This window comes from Hydra viridissima, unplaced genomic scaffold (assembly GCF_058129835.1).
Source record: "Hydra viridissima isolate aposymbiotic clone 2 unplaced genomic scaffold, HvirCarnegie_v1 scaffold_12, whole genome shotgun sequence".
NCBI classification, from domain to species: Eukaryota; Metazoa; Cnidaria; class Hydrozoa; order Anthoathecata; family Hydridae; genus Hydra; species Hydra viridissima.
In genome coordinates this window covers 895333-915061 of record NW_028324311.1, presented here as the reverse complement: position 1 = coordinate 915061, position 19729 = coordinate 895333, and the positions used below count along the sequence as shown (strand labels likewise).

The 19729-nt window shown below is 29.8% G+C and overlaps 2 protein-coding genes across 6 annotated transcripts; one reads left to right on the top strand and one right to left on the bottom strand.

The window, feature by feature from the left end:
• Positions 1-1544: 1544 nt before the first annotated feature.
• Positions 1545-14668, bottom strand: LOC145193773 (sorting nexin-20-like). Of its 5 annotated transcripts, XM_090068770.1 has the most exons (6): positions 14537-14668; positions 11134-11249; positions 10118-10224; positions 9366-10018; positions 8038-8276; positions 1559-1707 (listed from the first exon to the last, which is right to left on the bottom strand). In XM_090068770.1, the coding sequence occupies exons 2-6, from the start codon at positions 11222-11224 to the stop codon at positions 1655-1657; spliced, it is 1143 nt and encodes a 380-aa protein (XP_089924896.1). In that variant the 5' UTR covers positions 11225-11249; positions 14537-14668; the 3' UTR covers positions 1559-1654. The 5 variants fall into 5 exon arrangements, with proteins under 5 accessions (XP_089924898.1, XP_089924896.1, XP_089924897.1 ...); XM_090068772.1 differs by lacking the exon at positions 14537-14668 and having other exon boundaries at positions 1545-1707; positions 11000-11136; XM_090068771.1 differs by lacking the exons at positions 1559-1707; positions 14537-14668 and adding an exon at positions 7773-8005 and having other exon boundaries at positions 8114-8276.
• LOC145193776 (uncharacterized) lies at positions 11445-14279 on the top strand. The gene is made up of 3 exons (XM_080071299.2): positions 11445-11980; positions 12287-12531; positions 13301-14279. The coding sequence occupies exons 2-3, from the start codon at positions 12399-12401 to the stop codon at positions 13786-13788; spliced, it is 621 nt and encodes a 206-aa protein (XP_079927425.2). The 5' UTR covers positions 11445-11980; positions 12287-12398; the 3' UTR covers positions 13789-14279.
• Positions 14669-19729: the final 5061 nt, after the last annotated feature.

Below are 19729 nucleotides of genomic sequence, written 5' to 3'. Positions count from 1 at the left end.
AAAAAAGAAAGCTTGTTAAAGATGAAGATTTAGCAGCAAAAAAGAAGAGTTTTTGTTTCAACTCAATCTTGGCCTTTATCATTATAGTGGTAATGAAAGTGTTTTTACGAAAATTGTTGGTGTATTACTATAAAGTTCTTCAACCGCCATCATACCTACTGACATCAAGAAAACTTTTTTTAACGAAGAACTCTCTTGGCAATTGTTGCAAAAAACGCAAAAAGCCAAAATTGTAATTGTCATAAAACTAGAAATACAGTTGCGATCCACCTGAGATTTTACCCACATGTTGTATCACTCGATAGGTGCATTGCCACCAACTTCTATTGATTTTCTTAATTTGGCTCAGGTTTTAGGTGACAAATGAATTTGTTGAAACTTTATTGTACCGAAAGATTGAAAAGCAACTTTTGTCCGCGGACGAAAAATCAAGATTTCAAATCAGGCATCAAGGGGTCTAGCGTATATTAGATAATATCACCCCATGTAAGTGGAACTCTCGGGTCAGGTTGGTTATCACTATGGCCATTTGTGATAACAGTGAAGCAAGTATATGCAGTTATATATTCATTTAACGGCCGAGGTAAGGCAAAAGTTTCAACTTCAGTCAGTTAAGTTGGATTTTACTTGACGAAAATATATGCATTGTTTATTGACTGATAACCAGGGTCTTTCTATGTTTGTTTTTTAAACCTCTAGCTTTTAATACCATGCGGATTATCATTCAGCACAAACTTTGTAAAAAGTTGCAGAACTTTCAACTTCTGTTTCTACCATTCATCATTAAACAATCTACGCATCCAACGATCAACATGCTCTATTATCCTTTTGATTTCTGAGTCTAGTATGCACTACCCAGTGTACATAAGTCAACCCGTATATCGTTTGAACTGTACTATGTGCTGGAATTCGGAAATCAGTCTTTAAACGTGGGAGAAATAATTTTATAATTAATTTTGTCTTTTTGTGACCAGGTTGCAAAATAATTATATAAAATTTATTATAAAATATTTTCAATGTTTTGCAATATGCTACTAGAGCGCTTTAAGGCATCTTCGTCTATTTTTAGGAGATGTTTCTTCTAATAAAGGAGATAATTTTTTTTTCATACCGATACTACTTTTTCCTTTTTAATGTTTTGAATTTCTCTTTTGGATTTTTTGTTCTGAGCGTTTGTAACAATATCTTTTTCGCTCGCTTTATGTTCATCAACTGTTAATTGCGGAGATAGATTGGTGTTTGCTGGAAAGGGTGACAGTTTCAATCAAACAATCTGCGAGAACAGAGATTGTTTTTTGTTCACCCAAGTCTTGCGCTGGGGATACATCTATTTGTTCTCGAATAACATGGCGATTGATTGTTCTGGGTCAATGAAACCGTTCGGAGAGGTATGGACAACAAAATTTTATAGCCAAAGCATCAAAATTTATCGGTAATGCAGATTCTGGTCATAAAATGCTCACAACTTTTTCATTCAACCACGTTGTTAGAACAGGTTTTCGTGGGTATTGAGAAAACTATAGAAATTGTACTGAGTTGTCAAGATGATTCTGCTTCTTCATTATCAATCGAAGTTGTTACTGGTTTTCTTCCACATTTACGTGTAACTTTAAAATCGTTGCTAAGAGTGCCATGAATAACCCAACACCATAGATCAATGGAGAACAAAGAAGTAGCGGCGAGAAGAATGAAACTTACGAAAAGAATCTAGAGAGTCAAAAATAAAAAATACTGACAATCATGAAAGAACAAGTTCCCAAAGTAAAAACTAATCACAATCCAAGAAAATTTGTTTAGTATCTGGTTACAAACAAAAAATGTTTGTTGATTTCTTCAGCAGATAAAATAAATGTGCATTTATCCTTATTACCGTTGACTGAGTGAAAAAAAAACTTAATGAAAAGTGTTTCATTAAAAATACTTTTGAAAATTACAAAACATGCGCATATCAGATTTTGTAGCTTTAGGTGAAGTTTAAGCTACAAAATCTGATGTACACAGTTTTCCCGCGGAGTTGACCGTATCAAACCTAAAATGATTTAAATATTTGAATTTACAATTTAAATCTTTACAACTTAAAATTACATTAAATTTACATTTAAATCTTTGAATATACACGAGAGATGTTAGCGAAAAAGACAACTGAGGTTCATCGGAATTTTTCTCTGTCATATATTGAGAATGAAGATGATGTAACGTGTGAAGAAGATAATGTGACGTGTAATGAAGATGATGTAACGTGTAAAGAAGATGAGCCAAATCAGCTACCAGCAATTTTTGAAGTTAAACAACATCAAAAGGTAAAAATGTTGTTTGAGAAAAAAAAAAAAAAATAGGAATGCAATTAAAAAGAGAGAACAAGCAATCAGAGTAAGTTGTTTAATACATTCTTTTAAAATTAACACCCTTCAAAACTTAGAGTGTAAAGTTGGTACTTTTCATTGTACACCATTTTAACATGAAAATTGTTAACATTTTTATGGATATTTTTTTATAGAATTTACTTGTTAAAATTTGCTGTTGCTAAATTTTCCGTTTTTCTTGAAGTTTTTGGTTGCTTCTGTTTTGTTAATTTGTAACTTTTATTGGCTGAAGTGTGTTGAAACTAAAAAAACGTCAATGTGCACCTTAAAATGTTTTTCCTTTTATTTTTGCCCATAAACTGAGCAGCAATAGGGTTTAGATCTTTTTTTTAGTCAAAAATGAGGCCCTTCTATTACCGATAATTGCCACGCATAGTTTTTACATTTTAAAGTCCATTTTTAAGTTACAAAGGAGAATTTGCATTCAAACTTTTGATACTTACTTGCCAGAAGACATATTTATCTTTTCAAATTAAATTGTCTCACTGTGTTGTTTTTGTTATTTCTCTGTGTAATGTAAACTTTCTTTCAATGGATTTGAAGACACTAAAATGCAAAACTCAATACACAGCATCTTAAGATAGGCTTACATTTTAATGGTGCCAATGGTGCCCGGGTCATATTTGGAGAATGGGGTCCCTTTTCAAGTCAAGAAGTTTCAAAGTTTAAAGTTTTGTGAATGCAGCAGTTATCAATTTCTGACACAACTTTTTGTATTTCTGCATTACTGTTAATTCACTGGAAACGATTCACTAATCAAAACTAACATTTGAACCGACATATTAGTTTTAAATCAATAAATGAAAAGACAACCAACGAAAACTTTGAGAAAGGTGAATAAGGTGCTTAAAGATAAATTTTTCAAGCTTTTCTGACCATTTATTGATTATATTGTCGTAGCTCACTTTTTTCACCAAATCTTCTTTAATCAAAATAATCAAAAGATCATGAGCAAAATCCTGTTCCATGGTCGAACGGAAAGAATTTTTTACAATTTTCAATTTTCTGAACGATTGTTCACCCTCAGCAACTGACACAGGAATAGCGTTTAAAATCCTGAGTATAATGCAAATGTTCGGAAAAAGGTTTTCAAGCTTCTTCTCGAAAATTTTGGATGAAGAGCCGCATTGGACTTCCTTGCTTGAAATTTTTTTTGTGGGCAGTGTTAAAGCGTGAAACTTCTTCAATGAGATCCTCTTCGTTCACATCTCTCGGATTAAATTGTGCAAGCTTTCGAGCTTTGGTTTCTTAAATGGAAAGATCATCATCATCCAAACAGATGAATAAAAAAATATCGCCAACCATCCTGCTAGCCTAAAATCTTGAATCAGTCTTCTAGATCAGGCTATCCAAACCAATATTAAAAGTGTTCAGTTGGAATTCTCTCTTTTGGCTGTCATGGAAATGGGCTGTGTATAATGCCTCATCGTGAAAGCAATTCGGTTTGCGCTTTCTATTAGTAAAGAGTTCAGTTTCAAATCCTAGGGATCAAGCTACAGCGAGAGCTTCTTAGAAAATCTGCAACCAAGAGCCCTTAATTCGTTTAAGATCTTCCAGCGGTTTTCCAATCAAAAGCAGCTCGTCAACAAGTGTAATGGCTTCAGATTGTCGACGACGACTAACATCATTAACAGCAATAAGGACTTTGTACCAAATCGTAATCAACAATACAAACTAAAAAGTTGATAATCACTTTTCTACGAATCTCGATTAGCTGAGCTGCTCACTGGTTGGATCCAGGTTTTCCATGGATGTTTAAGAATTGCCATCACTTCTCTCAACATCTTGGAAAATGGTGTGATGGCGTTGATACGAGAACTCCATATTTCCATAGAAGTCTATAAAAGATTCGACATTACCAAATAATACTTTGATCTCAGTGGTTGATTCAGCTGAGTGCACACCAGCTAAGTTCAGACTGTGAGCGCAACAGGGAACGCTCAGAGCCTCCGAATGATTTTGCCTTGTTAAAGCTTAAGCTCCCTTTTAAGCACGTGACATTTTGGATCCATTATCGTATCCCTGACCGCAACAGTTTCGAATATATCCTGGCAATCACATCAAACCTATCCTGGCAATCACATCAATGATAAAATTAGCAATATAAACTCCTTTTATTTTGAGATAGAACTTGCCATTTCTAATCCGAAAGTGACACTTTCACGATTGCCTTTTTTTTAAAGTACAACTCAACAAGTTATACTTTAAAAAAAAAATTGTGAAAGCGTCAAATTACCTACATCCTTGACTTGAACAGAGGCATGGCTGCTTATCTACCTAAAAGATGCGACGCTATGATTCACTCTCTTGCTTCAACAGTCAAAATACAGGACTTATTGGAAAATAAATGAAAGTTACGCGAAGTACAGTTGGTGATGTTCTGAGAGGATGTTATGAAACTCTACCAATCAAAAGAGAGACTGTTACTGGACAAAAGAGTGGCTTTGTTGATAAAAATTAGTGAAAAAAATTAAGATCTTAATTGAAAAAATTCCGAGACTGGCAGATTATAATCGAGCAAAAATCTTAAAAATCCAGTAGAAACACTGAGAGACGTCCAAGAATAAAACGTGGCTTTAAAGCATATTTTGCCATTAAGCATCCTAACCGGACAGAAAAACAAAGTGTTCAAGTGAAAAAAAGTACAAAATTATTGTATAACAATAATCTTTCAAAACATGGCGGCTGAATAACTATGGATGACGAAACCAAAGTAAAATGTGATTCAATTCAATTGGCCGGTCAAAAATTTTATTCGATATGGCAATGTATTTTTAGTTGCGAACAGCATAGTGAAATTTTCGTAGCAAAGTCAGCAATAAATAGTAAATCATGTATCAAAGAGTGTCTTAAAGAAGAAAGGTAAATTTGTTAATGATCAAACAGAAATGCGTGATAATTGGAATAGAGTATAAAGATAAGTCAAAAAAGAAATTGTGCAAAAATTAATAACGGGTATTAAACGAAAAGTTCGAGAGCAACTTAACATTTAAATATCTATGTATGTCTTGAAATAATTTACTATAATAAGATAATACTGTGAAGTAAAAAAAACTTTAGCTTCCATATTTAATTTTGCAATTAAAAGTGGCCGGATTTTTTCTGATTTAGGATGGGAAAAGATCCCATATTATCCCGTTTTATAGTGTATATCAAATTATATTACATAGACGAACAATTTTTTTTCTCAGTTAATGAAGATTTAAGTAACGTTAAAGCCACAAAAACAATAAATAGCCAAAGGGATGCCCAAGGGAGCGACGTCTTGCGTCTAATTATTCATTGTGAAAAAAGTTTACAAATAAAGGTTTCTTGTTTAATTCTCAGTCGATACTAAGTTGCAATTAGTTTATTTGTCAGTTTAAAATTTTTTAAAAAAACCGAACGTTGTCTGATTTTGGTTTTACATGAAACAAATCAAATTTTTAACCAATGTTTAAAATGTTATTAATTTCAATAGTGTCACTACCCCCCAATAATCTTTTCTTTTCTACTTTTCCGAATATGTACGGGTCAACTTTTTACTGGATTATTTGCTCGCAAAATTGTATCTGGATTTTTTGAAGTTTTTATTTGAGATCTTTTTTTTTGCTGCGACTTTGAGCTCCCTCAGCTTCTTGTTCTGTTTAAATTTTTAAAAACTTTTCAATATTTTTTGGACAAAAATGTTGGAGAATGAATCCTGATCAATCCTGATTCATTATTGTTTCTGATTCCTTTTATTTATTTTCGTTATTTTTAAACATATAGTCTTTGGTTCATTTTCATTATGGTCTTTTACCTCATTTTCATGTACATCTTCTTGAGTTTGAAACCAAATTATTGGTTTGCTCTTCGTAGTGTTGCTCTTCGTACTTGCAGCATTTACGCTTTAATTTTCACTTCCGTTTGCCTTTTATTTTTATCAATTGGTTATTTTTCAATTTATTGAATATAACTTAACAGTGAGTGATAAGTTAAAATTCTGAATGAATATTTTGGTTGCATGTACATAGTGTCCCCTCTGTCCTTCCCCAAACTGCTGCCAAAGGTAGGAAAATTCTGATCCACAGATTTATTTGTTGGCTAAAGACACCCTATTTAGTGAAAGGCAGAACTTTACCCCATTCAATGAAACGCTAACTTTACCCCATTCAATGAAAGGCAGAATTGTAAGTGGGTGTCTTGAAAGCACATGAAAAGAGTTCATACAGAATTTCATTATAAAGCTATTTAATATATTTCGCAACTCTTGTGTTTCTTGATCAACTGATAAAACGTTACCAAGGCGACATTTGACAAGTATACTTGATTATTTTTTAAAATTTACTTGATGTTGAATTCTGAACGTGAAAATTTGAACGTGAGGTTTCTGCTTTATATTTTGATTTAAGTTTTGTAATTTTTCATAGTTTAGTTTTTCATTTTGTTTGGATCATTCTTGATAGTTGTTTATTGGTTAACTTTAATTTTATTGCATCTCAGTTAAACTTTTAAAATTATCATTCTTCGTAGATTTTATGCATTTTATATAAGGCGTTTTCTGGTGTGAAGAGAAGGGGGAGGGGGGGGGGGGGAATTATCTGAACATTACCAGGATTACATTTAGGCGTAGAGGAACTACTTTTTCCTATCACACGAGTATGTGGGGGTCTGGAAAAAAGATATGACAGAACGATTTTACGAGGGGAAGTCAAGGTTGTTTTTTTTGTTTAATTTGTCGGTACATAAATTTATCGTCTTCTTAAGATTAAGTTTTTTCAATTTTCTGCAGCTGTTAAAATCGTCTAAATAATTTATTTCTAAGTAGATTTTATGATTTTGTTTTTTTCAGAATCTTTATAAGATAATTTAAAAATTGTAGCTAAAGAAGTGTTTTCATTTTCCGTTGGGAGGAGATTAAGGATGCTATTTTAGATCATTTGTGATAATTTTCTTATAGTGCAGCACAGCGATGATGTGGCCATGATTTCCATAGCTCCAGTTCTTATTTTCGCCTGTTTTTGGATTTAATTGAATTATGTGATTAAACCCGCGAACAAATTAACAATAATCTTTGATTTGTTTCCATTGACTTAGTTTGGATAGTTATTTTTAAAGTTTGTCATGCATCACACTTGTCCCATTTACAGATTTACTAAATTTGAGACAAGTGTAACACTCGGTAGGAGAGTTGACATTGACGGTAATAATGCATTTTTAAAAAATTAAGCATCTGTACTAAAAGTGAGTTTTTTTGAGACTAGAAAGTTTATAATTATGTATTAGGAATTGTGGGAATTCGAATAAAAAGGATTCTGTAGTACAGTCAATAAATCTAAACTTACTGATTCTACTGCACTTTTATCGAAATTGATGTGTTTTGTGTTTTTATTAAGAAACATTTGACATTTGTTGTAAAAACTAATATTTTTGACTAGCATAATTCGTAATTCCTTGCACTTTGACACGAATTAGGAACTGTCACTCTTGTAAACTTGTACCCGTCGAAAATCAAATTGTTCGGTAACGCCTTATCCGTGTAACACAATTGATTCATGTTCTAATCGCATGTTGTACTTCATTATGGCGCACTTTCTTGTAAATATTTTCTACCCTTCTTATAAACTTTTTCTTCCTCGTCTAAAATTTTTGCTAACCCCCGACCCCTTCTCTAACTTTACCTAAAATTCAATCAACAAATATTTTTACTTACACTTATGCCTGCTTTGGTTTGTTTTAATAAGATATTTTTGCATGAAAACTATACAAGTTATAAGAGCAATCCATACTTTTGTAAACGAACAGGATGTAACCTTACACCAACGAAACTTGTATAAAATATCCCGTTTCTTTTTTAAAAAAAGTACGGATGACTCTTCAAAACCAGCAGTTTTCTCCTCTGACAGATCTTTTATCAAAACCCTCCCATCAGATAAAGAAATACTTCTTCGGCTACAATTAAATACAATTTATAAAGACTCTTTTTAAAAACATTTTTGCAATATTTAATCATTTGTTTTCGTATTTACTCGGCTTACATATAAAATGTTAGTAATTCGGAAATTCATCAAATTCCTTTCATAGACTTTTAGAATTGGTGAAACTAATTAAAAGTTCAACATAAGGCGATTACAATAACTCAATGTTAACGGAACATTTCTTTTTTTTTTTAAAAAAAAAGTATAAAACAGTATATATAAAAAAAATTTAAAAAAAAAAAACTTGAGCATTTTTGCTCATAACTTAATTTTATCATTTTTACAAAATGTTTTTATGAAAAAAAAAAAAAAAAAAAAAAGCTGAAACTATCGAGTTTAACAAAAGCAAGAAAATTTTAAATTAGGGCGGTTGGTTAAAAAATTACATTTACATCGTTATGAAACATTTTTTTTGGACAAAACTAACGCTATCAAATGCCCAAGAAGGAAAATAAGATTTAATATATTTAAAATTAGCAAAAACTGTGCATAAAATTGTAAACTATGTAAAAAGGTTATTTACATATATAAAAAAGTTTAAGAAAAGCATAAATTACAAATATGTAAAGTAAAAAAAATAAATCCTGACTGTTAAATCGTAAATTTCAGAATTTCGAAGGTACTTGTTAAAGAATGAAATCAAACTAATTTACTTTGAAATAAAAAAATTTCTTTTGAAGATACTTATAAAGTAAATAAAATGTAAATATAATAATAATAATACTAATGATGATAATAATGATGATGATGATGATGATGATGATGATGATGATGATGATAATAATAATAATAATAATAATAATAACAATAATATTAATAATAATAATAGTAATAATAATAATAACAATAATATTAATAATAATAATAGTAATAATAATAACAATAATAATAATATTGATAATAACAACAACAACAACATATATATATATATATATATATATATATATATATATATATATATATATATATATATATATATATATATATATATATATATATATATATATTCAATAGTAATATATATTTAAAATAAATTTTACTATATTATACTACTTTCTAATACCTTTTCACTGCTAACTCACGCAGAGTTTCAATTTCAGAATCATGACTTCCGTTTTTATCACATTCTCTAAGTTTCATTTGAAGTGTATCAATATCAGATTGCAAACGCTTCCTAGCATCTATAACTGAATGGAGCAAAGGAAGTAGATACGGATTAGAAGTATCATAGTTTAATAATGACAAACATTCTGTCCCGTAAAAGTCCACATTTTTAAAATCCCTCAAGTTTTTGCTTGTTTCAACTACTCCACACATTGTTGGTATAATATCTTGGGTATCACTGCCAAGCTTTTTCTGTATTTGATATGCTAGTAGATACTCCTGGTAACTTTTATTGTAGTTTTCACATTTTAACATTTTAGTAGCTTCTTTTAAATGGGGAATGAAAAAAAAATGCTGAAAAGCAACAGATTTGAGCACATTTTTTTGATGTGCAACAGACATTAAATATTTTCCTAAATGTCGAGACCGCTCTTTTGATTCATTAAGAGTTGGCCTAAATATTGTCTTCCTGGGAAGCTTCATGTTCCTAACAGCATTTGGACACTCTTTTTTAAGTCTATTGTGAAGCTCTTCAAAATCTGAAAATCGACGTTCTATGAGAGTTTGATCAAAATCACATTCTTGATCTTTCATGATAAGAATGACATACACCTATGAAAGGAAAAAAAAAATCGGTTTTGATCAAACTAAATCTAAAATATTATTAAGACATGCTCTAAAATATTTTCAAATTGGTAACATCTAACTTACATCTAACTCTTTGGTGCCAATAATTTCTAATCTTATTTTTACTTGTTCAGGAGAATGTGTTGAAATAGTGTGTAATTTGTGTGCTGTTTCACTTTGTTTTTCAAAATCTGAAGCAAATACAGTTTAAATTAAACATTGTAATGAACTTAATAACAACTTTAACCAACAAATAACTTAAAATTGAAAACAACTTTTTTAGGAGTAAAAAGTTCAAATTAACAGTACTTCAGCAAATTCAATATTTTCATTATTGTCAAGAAAAATTTGCCCTAAATCTCATCAATTACCAATCAACAAAACTGTGGCTTCTTGCAATTTCATCATTATTATGATGATAAGCAGAATGCTTACTCTACATTTCAGATTTCTACCATCATGTTTCTTTAGGAATGTAAGTTTTTTTTTTTTTTATCTAATACACTTTAAAATCAAATAAGACCTAGTGCAATATGAAATTTAAAAAACCAACAGGAACTGAGACAAAAAGATTTTTAAAAAATCACACCAAATCTAAATTTAAAACATTTTAACTGTGATTAAAGCTTTTTTCAACTAAAAGCATTTTGTAATTTTGGACTAAATCATACTTTTAAAATCAAATGTTAACCTTTTTGATATCTTAGATAATGATATATTAAGCTGGTTTATTAAGGCAGCCAGTAAAATTTAAAAAAAAGAAATTAATAGAAAATATTGTTTCTTGCTATTTTAAATATTTAGATAAGTTGAAAACTCCTGAAGAATTAAGCTGATAGAATGAACTTTCAACAATTGCTAACTGGAACATTTTAATTCTATTCTTACAGATGACTATTTTGCAGTAATCCCTATAGAAATAAGAAAAATAAAAACAATAGCCAAATAGGGAATATTACCGCTTACAATAAATATTTCAAATGATACTGCTAACCATCACCGGTAGGACTACATTACTTTTATTTTTATGCAGTTTTAAAAATTTAAAACAAACGATATATTATTATTTTAAAGCCTTTTAAACATATCAAAAGCGATACCTTGGTTGTTTTCAACAGCTTTTGCATCCTTAGTTAACTCGTTCCCAATATTACTAAAACCGTCATTAGTATTGAGTGGGCTTTGCTGCATGTTTTTAAACTATTGCACATTACCACTAAATAAAGAGGGCATTCATTAAATGCTTCAATTGAGTTAAATCAAAATCCCTTCAGTGTATTATTTAGTAAAATAGTTATTTCGTTAACCGGCTGTCTTTCTGTTATAATGAGCCTGGAAACTAAAAGTACTAATAATAAAACTTGTAACAGAATTAAAACTCTAAAAATAAATAACATGGTTTTTACATGTTAAATGGTGAGTTTACTGAAGTGAAACTATAAATATGTGTTTTTAAACAAAGCTCATTTTTATCCATGTTTAAATGTCAATTAAATGAGGGATAGACAGCACTTATAACATAAGTCAATAAAATCTGAGAAAGTATAAAGATATATAACTGATAATTTATGAGTTAGATTTGGGGAAATCTCTGGAAATTAAAGCGAGCAAGAAATATAAATTACAACACACGAAAGAAACGGTGTTTGCAATAAGCACAATTTTGCGCATTTGCCATTGGCTGTTTTTTATCTGAACTTTGGACCAACGGATTAAACACGTGATATTTGCTATTCAACTGCCATATTAGGCAACCTATTATAAAGACGAATGCTTTGATTGGTTAGACGCTTTCACTGAAAAAAAAAAGTTCAAAACATAAACAAGCTGATTTTTTATCAGAAGATAAAAAGAAAATGTACTAACACGACTAAGCCAAAAACGTAAATTTTTCAATCATCATTCGTTCATCGTCTACATAGAAATCAGTAAAGCTATCAGATAAATGTAAGTCTGTTACTGATAGAGGATTTTTTAAACACGTAATTCTGAATAACAATTTTCAAAGTAAAGTTAAATTGCTGAACGCATATTTTGAAAAATATTTTTTTGTTGAGATGCATTTTTGTTTGAGCTTTCGGTATCTTTAACGTTTAATGAAAAATAAATTAGAAAAAGTAAATCCAGTCGTATTTTAGAAATGTCTCTCTCTCTTTTTTTATTTTTTATATTGCGAGTTTTAACAACATCTGCCGTTGTGAAATTTCTGAACCTGTTAGAGCATAAAATGCAAGCTGTTTCGTTTTCTTTTAGACTCAGCGATAGAACTTCTGTTCAGTTATTGGTGTTATATAGAACTATTGAGTTTGACGACGCTGCTTTTGCATCGCGTTTCTGATTCGACCTTCTCAGGCCCGGAGTAGCAATGCTCTCTGCGATTTCTTCTTATATATGGGGTTCGAGCGAACAAACATCAGCAGAAAAAACGAGCGATGTGAAACCGACTTGTGAAGGTTCGGAAACCTTAGAAAATGATTGGGTTTTTATAAAACCAAAAGGTAGCCATATTTCATGTTATGTACACATATGAGAACAATAGTGTAATAGTGAAGATGACGATGATGATAATGATGATGATAACAATAATAATAAATAATAATAATAATAGTAATAATAATAATAGTAATAATAATAATAATAATAATAATAAAAATAATAATAATAATAATAATAATAATAATATATAATTATAATAAATCATAAATAATAATAGTATATGATAAATAAAAATAATAATAAATTATAAATCGTGGTAATACTTTAGAATATAAACATTGAGAAACAATAACGGCAATATAATAACGAAATTATTATAATAAATATTGGTAGCAGATTTGAACTCAATACGATGGTTTCCTTGATGTTACCATGACAAGTATAGAAACGTTTGGAGCGCCTATTCAACTGACAAAGCGCTGCGCGATTAAATTTTAATGTCTTTTTGCTATAGAAAATATTATAAATATGAAATATTCATTGAATTAATGAATAGATCAAGCCTTACATTGATTAAAATAAATTTTAAGCTTACGATTTTTTTAAACCGCATATTCGGACAGTTAAATTTTTTTACGCTCCTTTTTTAGCTTAAGAATGTTTAATTTATTTGTTTCCCATGTTACATCACAGAAAAAAGGCGTTATAAGTATTTGGTGCAAATACAAAGCTTCCGTTGAGCATGTCAAGACAATGTGTAGAAAGTCCACTATTTTTAATCTAAATAGCAAAAGTACTTTGTAATCACGGAATATTCTTTTATTTTATTAGATTTCAACGATACTACGGGAAGAGTCCACCGCGCTCATTTTAACGAAGATGCTCTTTCTACAGCCTCTGAGTCCAGTATGGAAGAAAGTTGGTTAGTCACTCCGCCTCAGTGCTTCAATGCCAAAATAGAGATAAATAAAAACTCTAAAATGAGCCCGATGGAAAATCTTCTGATCGAGCACCCCAGCATGTCTATTTATCACGGAAGCGAAGATGATAAAGAAATCAAAGCTTCAGAAGTCAAAGAGGTGGCTGTTACCCGACAGCATTCCGATCATCGCGCTTTGGCTGGGCGACTTCAATTGCTAGAAAGCAGAACGCCATTAAAAGATCTCAGCGATAAAATGATAAACAAAAAGCGATTTAGTGGAAACAACAACAAGCAGAAAAACATGGTTTACATTCGCAGTCGCAGCACTCGTAAGAACAAGCAATATGGTCGAATGAATAGCAAGCATACTGGAATGGTTGGAAAACGTGGCAGCTAATGAAGGCTTCATTTCGTCAAGTGCTCACTTTAACTAGCAAAATTTTAAAATACACACAAAAAAAAAATAAAAAATTTAAATCTTCCGAAAAAATAAAAAATAAAAGTCATAGACCCAATGTTGCATTTTATATTCTTGTTACAAAGAATTTAACTAATTTTCTCGCCATTAAAATTCATATATTTATAATACGAATTAAGCAAATCAGTTGAGCAGTTTGTATATTAGTTGATTTATTTTTCAGTATTTTGTTTCGTTAAGTGACATGTCTACCTTTTTTTATGGTTTATTTCATACTTCCATTTTATTTAGCTTTAATTTTACCTCTATTTTTCCCACTTTTTTCAGTTTTGTATATATAATAATATTTAATAAACATCATAGGAAAATTTATAAAAAAAAAATTAGCGCAAAAGTATATTCATATATAGACAATTATGTTAACGTCCTGGGACTGTTATCAATGAAAATTAGAAACCTTTCTAATACCACTTTCTGTGTATTTTCTTGCGCACTACCGCGTTTAACTATTTACGTAATTCACCTGAACAAATGTCAAATCAAATCACAAATCTTTTTTTTACTTATATTCTTTTTTACTTTCGTTACAAGTCTTAGCTTAAACAAAATTCAGTTTACTGAGATTTATAAAGCATTCTAAAAACTGATGAATATTACTATAACGTTTTAACTAAGTAAGGGCGACTTTGCGCTTGTTTAAAAAGAAAACTAAAATAAAATCTCTTACCTATTTTTACGGAATTTTCTCTTTGCACAGCAGAGATGTTATAATACAGAATTACACATAATTAGTCATTTTCTGAGTTTTGCGCAAGAAGCCTCGGTAAATATAAAAATTAACAAACGGAACGATTCGTAAAGAAAACATTTGAATTAAACTATCAGCATTTGATTCGTTCTTTGTTTCAAAACAAATATTTTTGTTTCGGTAAATTCGATCAATCAGGAAATGTATTTCAAAAATTTTTTTTTAAAACCAATTAATCTATTCCCGACCTAGCAATTAATGTTAACGTTTATTAAAACCCATGAAGTGATTTTACCAAATACACACAGGAGAGAGTTGAATTCGATTTATACGGAATTACAAATAATTATATGGAAATTTCGGATAAGACGATTAATACATATTAAGGTAAATTTAATGAAATCATTTCAAAAGTTGAAAACGGAAATTGACACGCTCTAGACTATCGGCGTAAAGTTAACCAAACGGTTTGGTTAACGTTGTACAGCATAATCGGAATTTTCATAAGGAACCAATCGGTATACGGAACTTTTGAAACTAAGTTTTGCGACCAAATGTTCAAATATTTCATATTTTCAAATAAGATCAACTTCGAGATTTGCAGATTTTAAAATAGGAAGCAGTATACCTATTGTCGCATGATTAACGCGTGATAAATCTGAGGGAAACTCGCCAACAGATTTTTCAAATACATCTTCTGGAAACTATTAATGGGAAAAGCAAATTTTCATCTCGCAATTTGTTTTCTTAAAAGTTAAGTAAGTGACTGAGGAAGGTCGTGTGAGCTATAAGTCCTTTTTCATTGGTTATATGGGAACGCAGCACCAATGCTAGATTTTTTTGAATGATATTATGTATATATACTCCTTTTCAGGGCCATATTTAATTTGGTACAGTGATAACAATTTTTATTTGTCCAATATATATTTTGTGTTATCAAAAGATTTGTGGTATCAAAAGATGAAAGACTTATTTAATTAATGCAAATTATGCTGTTAATAATTTCATTATCTGAAGGGGATTTCGCAACAAAGTGTATACATATTTTAAATGCTATACATTTTTCATCTCATAAATTAATGTATCAATGCATTTACCTTGTAGGAAGAGAGAAAAAAAAAAAAAACATAATAGTACCCATGGAAATATAAACAAAATTTCGATAAAGGTAAACAGTATTTAGTCTTGAATTTTTAAATAAATACTTAAAAGAAGATTTCTAAATAAACAAATAATGAATGTATCTATGGCTACAAAAAAATGTGCAATTGAACTTCTCGGAGAACTCCGATCAAGTGCACATGAGTTTCCTTTATAATGTAAATGGAGCTTAAATGAAAGTTTATACCAAAAAATTTAAAAAATGTTTTAATATATCATTAAAAAGTAAAAGAAACATAAAAAAAAAGTGATCAATTACTAGTATTCTGCATAGAGTGAAGCCAGTAAAAAATAAAAACAAAAATGATGGAAAAATAATTCGCTTCTCCTGCAGATTAGAGTGATAATTAACAAAAAAGACGTTCCACCAAAAATTAACTTTAAAGAAAGCTCTTGACTGATTGAGTTTGAGCCGAAAAGCAAAACGCGATCGATTGGAATATGACATAATCAAAGGCGAATATTTAAGATACTGAAGCACTTAACGATCATCTGAAGTATGAAGGGGACATTATCAGTTGTATATTATTAGATTATTATAAGAGTTTATTATTTGATGAAAATACTATATCGTTTGACAAGGATAAATGATTTCATCCAAAAATATTAGCACAGGTCTGAAGACAATTTACAGATTATTATACAAACAAGGGCTTAGTGAAGCGAACGATATTTTATACTCTACGATTGAGCATTAGAAAAAGGTAATAGAATTGTAAAATGAGATATTAGTTTTTTGAATTAATCAAAGTGTGTGGTAATGATCATATCGACTCCATCCAAATGTAGAGAAGTTATTTTCTTAAAGCATAGGACTTTGCTTGGTCACACCACGGTATTTTACTATGAATATTTTTTTTGAAAGCATTTTATACACACATATATACAATATGCAAAAATTAAAGAAAAGCAAATGCTAACTTTCTTCTGGTCAATTAGGAACCAATTTTAGATTAACAAAAATATATAACTGACAAGTAGAAAAGTATTTTTCTTTATGTCTTTGTACATTTTCTAATTTTTTATTTCAGCATATGTGTATATGTGCATTTATATTTGAATACATCTAATTAAATGTTTGACCTATATTTTATCTCGTTAAATTCTGTTTTATGGGTGCTACTAATAAATTTTTGTAAAGCTCTACTTATATTATATGATTCTTTTTTTTTTTCTGATATTTACTTTTGTCATTTCTTTATATTATTTAGATCATTGCGTTTTATTAGTGAGCTATGGAATTTAAACTGATTATATTTAAAAAAATACGAATATTAGCGTTTTAGTAAACTTTTTCTTTTTCATGCTAAAGTTAGAGTATTTTGCGTTTGTCAAAAGAAAAAATGGATGCCAATTTTCTTTATTTTAAACAGCGATCTTTCATTATCTGTAATAGAAAAGGAGGGTGGGAAGGACCGTGCGAAAGTGCACTCACGCGAAATGTACTTTCTTAACGTCTACCGGACGTCTAAGGACGTCCAATCTTTACTGGGAAGCGATTTGAAAAACTAACTATTTAATTCGTATTAGCGAGCCAAAATGATTATGAAAATATGTTAAAATCGACCATTTTTGTTATTTTTTTCCGATACAAAGAACTTCATTACCAAATATCGCTCTACAAAATTCACGAATACACGCATGCATGACGGATAACGATGATATTCAATACACGCAATACATACATTCAATACACACGACTTCAACTCACGGGTTTTTTTTTGTTTGTTTGTTTGTTTTTTTTTGCTATAAGAAACTGGTACCAAAATCTTAAGAAACTATTAGTAATAAGTTACTTTTCGATAATAAACTTGTTAAGAGTTCGATGAGTATTTCCTAATTTGTGTTTTGTTCAGGTAGCTGAGGATTGTATTACATTGAATAATGTTGATGGGACTCAAATATTTTTAGTTGACAAACTGTAAAGCATTTTATCTTACGCGTTGACGTGTTTTCAAATTGCTTCAAGTTTACTTTTTCTCTCTTTTGATAATCTGAAATTTAAGAAACTCTTAAGAAACTTTTTGTTGTAAGAAAGTAATCTTAAAATAAGTGACTTTCTAGTACTCGCCCCGTTTGCTTGGTTTCTTATTAAAAAAAAAAAAAAAGACAATATGTATTTCGATTCCAAGAAGAAAAAAGGTTCAAAGGAAGAAAAAATGATTAAAACTTCTGAAGGCAGAATCTGTTTCTAACAGACTTACTAAAATTTTTTTCAACAAAAGAAATTTCAAATGTAACACACTTATTTACAATGACTTTATAAAGTTAGATTTTTTGATATATGGTTACAGTAGTTATTATTTTTTTATGCTACAGCCCAATAACCATATATACACTCTATCTCAGTTCTATAGATGCACAGATAATTTTGAATTTTTAATGTGTTTCAGCATTAATTAAATATATCCACTGACACATGTTTGATGAGTTTCATAAAAGAATAACAATGAACCATATTATTTGTTTTGTAATTCTTTTAATAAATAAAAAAAATCTGGCTATTAGTTTTTTAGCTGTCTTGTTTCTATAAACGCATATCAGTTCTCCTAAAGTTTTCAGCGCTTTATGTAAGTTTTTGTAGTGATTCATAGTGATAATTGAAAATACCTCGTGGAAAGGCTCTAATCGACGTAGAAAATGGCAAAATTTTAGCCTTTCACGAAAAAAAATACTTTCAAACTGAGCAAACGCCAGGAGACTCAAACTGAGCAAATGCTATTTCTGAGTATTGTTAAAATACGGAAACTGAAGGTCTGCAAAATTTGATTGGCAGTATGCCAAGAAGAATTTATCAAATTACTAAACACAAAGGAGCTGTAACAAAGTATTAAAAATAAAAAACATCAAGTTTCAATGCTTTTTGTGTTGTAATTTAAAAGTGCGTTTACTGAAATGTGACACCAGTTGCTTGATTTTTCTCGAATTTCTTGTTAATTTCCAATAATTTTATTTTTGATGAAAAACTAAAAAATCTTAAAACTTTACTACTTTTTGGTCCATAGTGACGGGTAATTACTAGGACTCAACAACATCTGCTACCTTAATGCATTTTTGAAAAAATCAAGAATTTTCAAACGAAAAAATTAATTTCATAAAATTGAAAAGTAAATAAAAATCTTTTTTATTTTAGGAATAACATTTTGTTCGTGATATAAAAAAGATTTTTTGGTCAATCAAGATGTGTCTCACTCATTACCGTTCACCCCTTTTCTCTCTCTCCACCTGATTTTTGGTCGTTAAAAAATTGAGAATCTAGAATAGAATGAAGTTTTTTATTTTTATTTTAAAGTTTTTGTGTTTTAAGCTTTCTGTAACTTTACCGAAATAGAAAGTTTACGATTTTAATAATTTTCAAGTTTTTAATTATTTTTTTTTTACCCACCATATTTTTGATGATAATATTAAAACTTTTGACAAAAAAACAAGGATTGAAAGCTTTTAAGTTTAGATTTAATGGAATGATAAGTTTTATGTTTTTTTAAGTATCCTACTAATCATACGATAACCCTGAATAACTTTCCATACTCGTTAAAAGAATCAAACACAGTTTTTTTTTTAATCTACAAACATGAAGAATTAAGAAATTGGTGAAAATCATGTTAAAGCAAATGCTGGAATGTTATGATACTACTATAAAAGGCGGGTTCTGGCTCATTTCCATTTTTGCGCAGGATTTTTTGCGCATTTCTGGCTCATTTCCATTTTTGCGCAGGATTTTTTGCGCATTTCTGACTCATTTTCACTTTTGCGCAGGATTTTTTGCGCATTTCTGACTCATTTTCATTTTTGCGCATTTTCATAATGAGATCTCATTATGAAAAAAAATGTTGTGATTATTGCATTTTATTCTTTGTTTTGGTTGTTCTTCAAGTATGGAAAAAGGTCTCTTCGCGTTTCTCTAATTCTTTAAGCAGCAGAAGCACACACTCTATATTTATCCTTTTGAAAACCTTTAATCAACGCTTCAATCTTTAATTTATTTTTTTTCTCCTCCTCATCTTCGCTTTC

Bases quoted from the DNA above. Each gene is read 5' to 3' on its own strand.
- LOC145193773 (XM_090068770.1), bottom strand. From the start codon at position 11,224: ATGCAGCAAAGCCCACTCAATACTAATGACGGTTTTAGTAATATTGGG. The intron at 10,019-10,117 runs GTAAGTTAGATG...TTCCTTTCATAG, and splicing joins TTGGCACCAAAGAGTTAGAT to GTGTATGTCATTCTTATCAT. The intron at 8,277-9,365 runs GTATTAGAAAGT...ATTTAATTGTAG, and splicing joins CGTGAGTTAGCAGTGAAAAG to CCGAAGAAGTATTTCTTTAT.
- LOC145193776 (XM_080071299.2), top strand. From the start codon at position 12,399: ATGCTCTCTGCGATTTCTTCTTATATATGGGGTTCGAGCGAACAAACA. The intron at 12,532-13,300 runs GTAGCCATATTT...TTATTTTATTAG, and splicing joins GGTTTTTATAAAACCAAAAG to ATTTCAACGATACTACGGGA.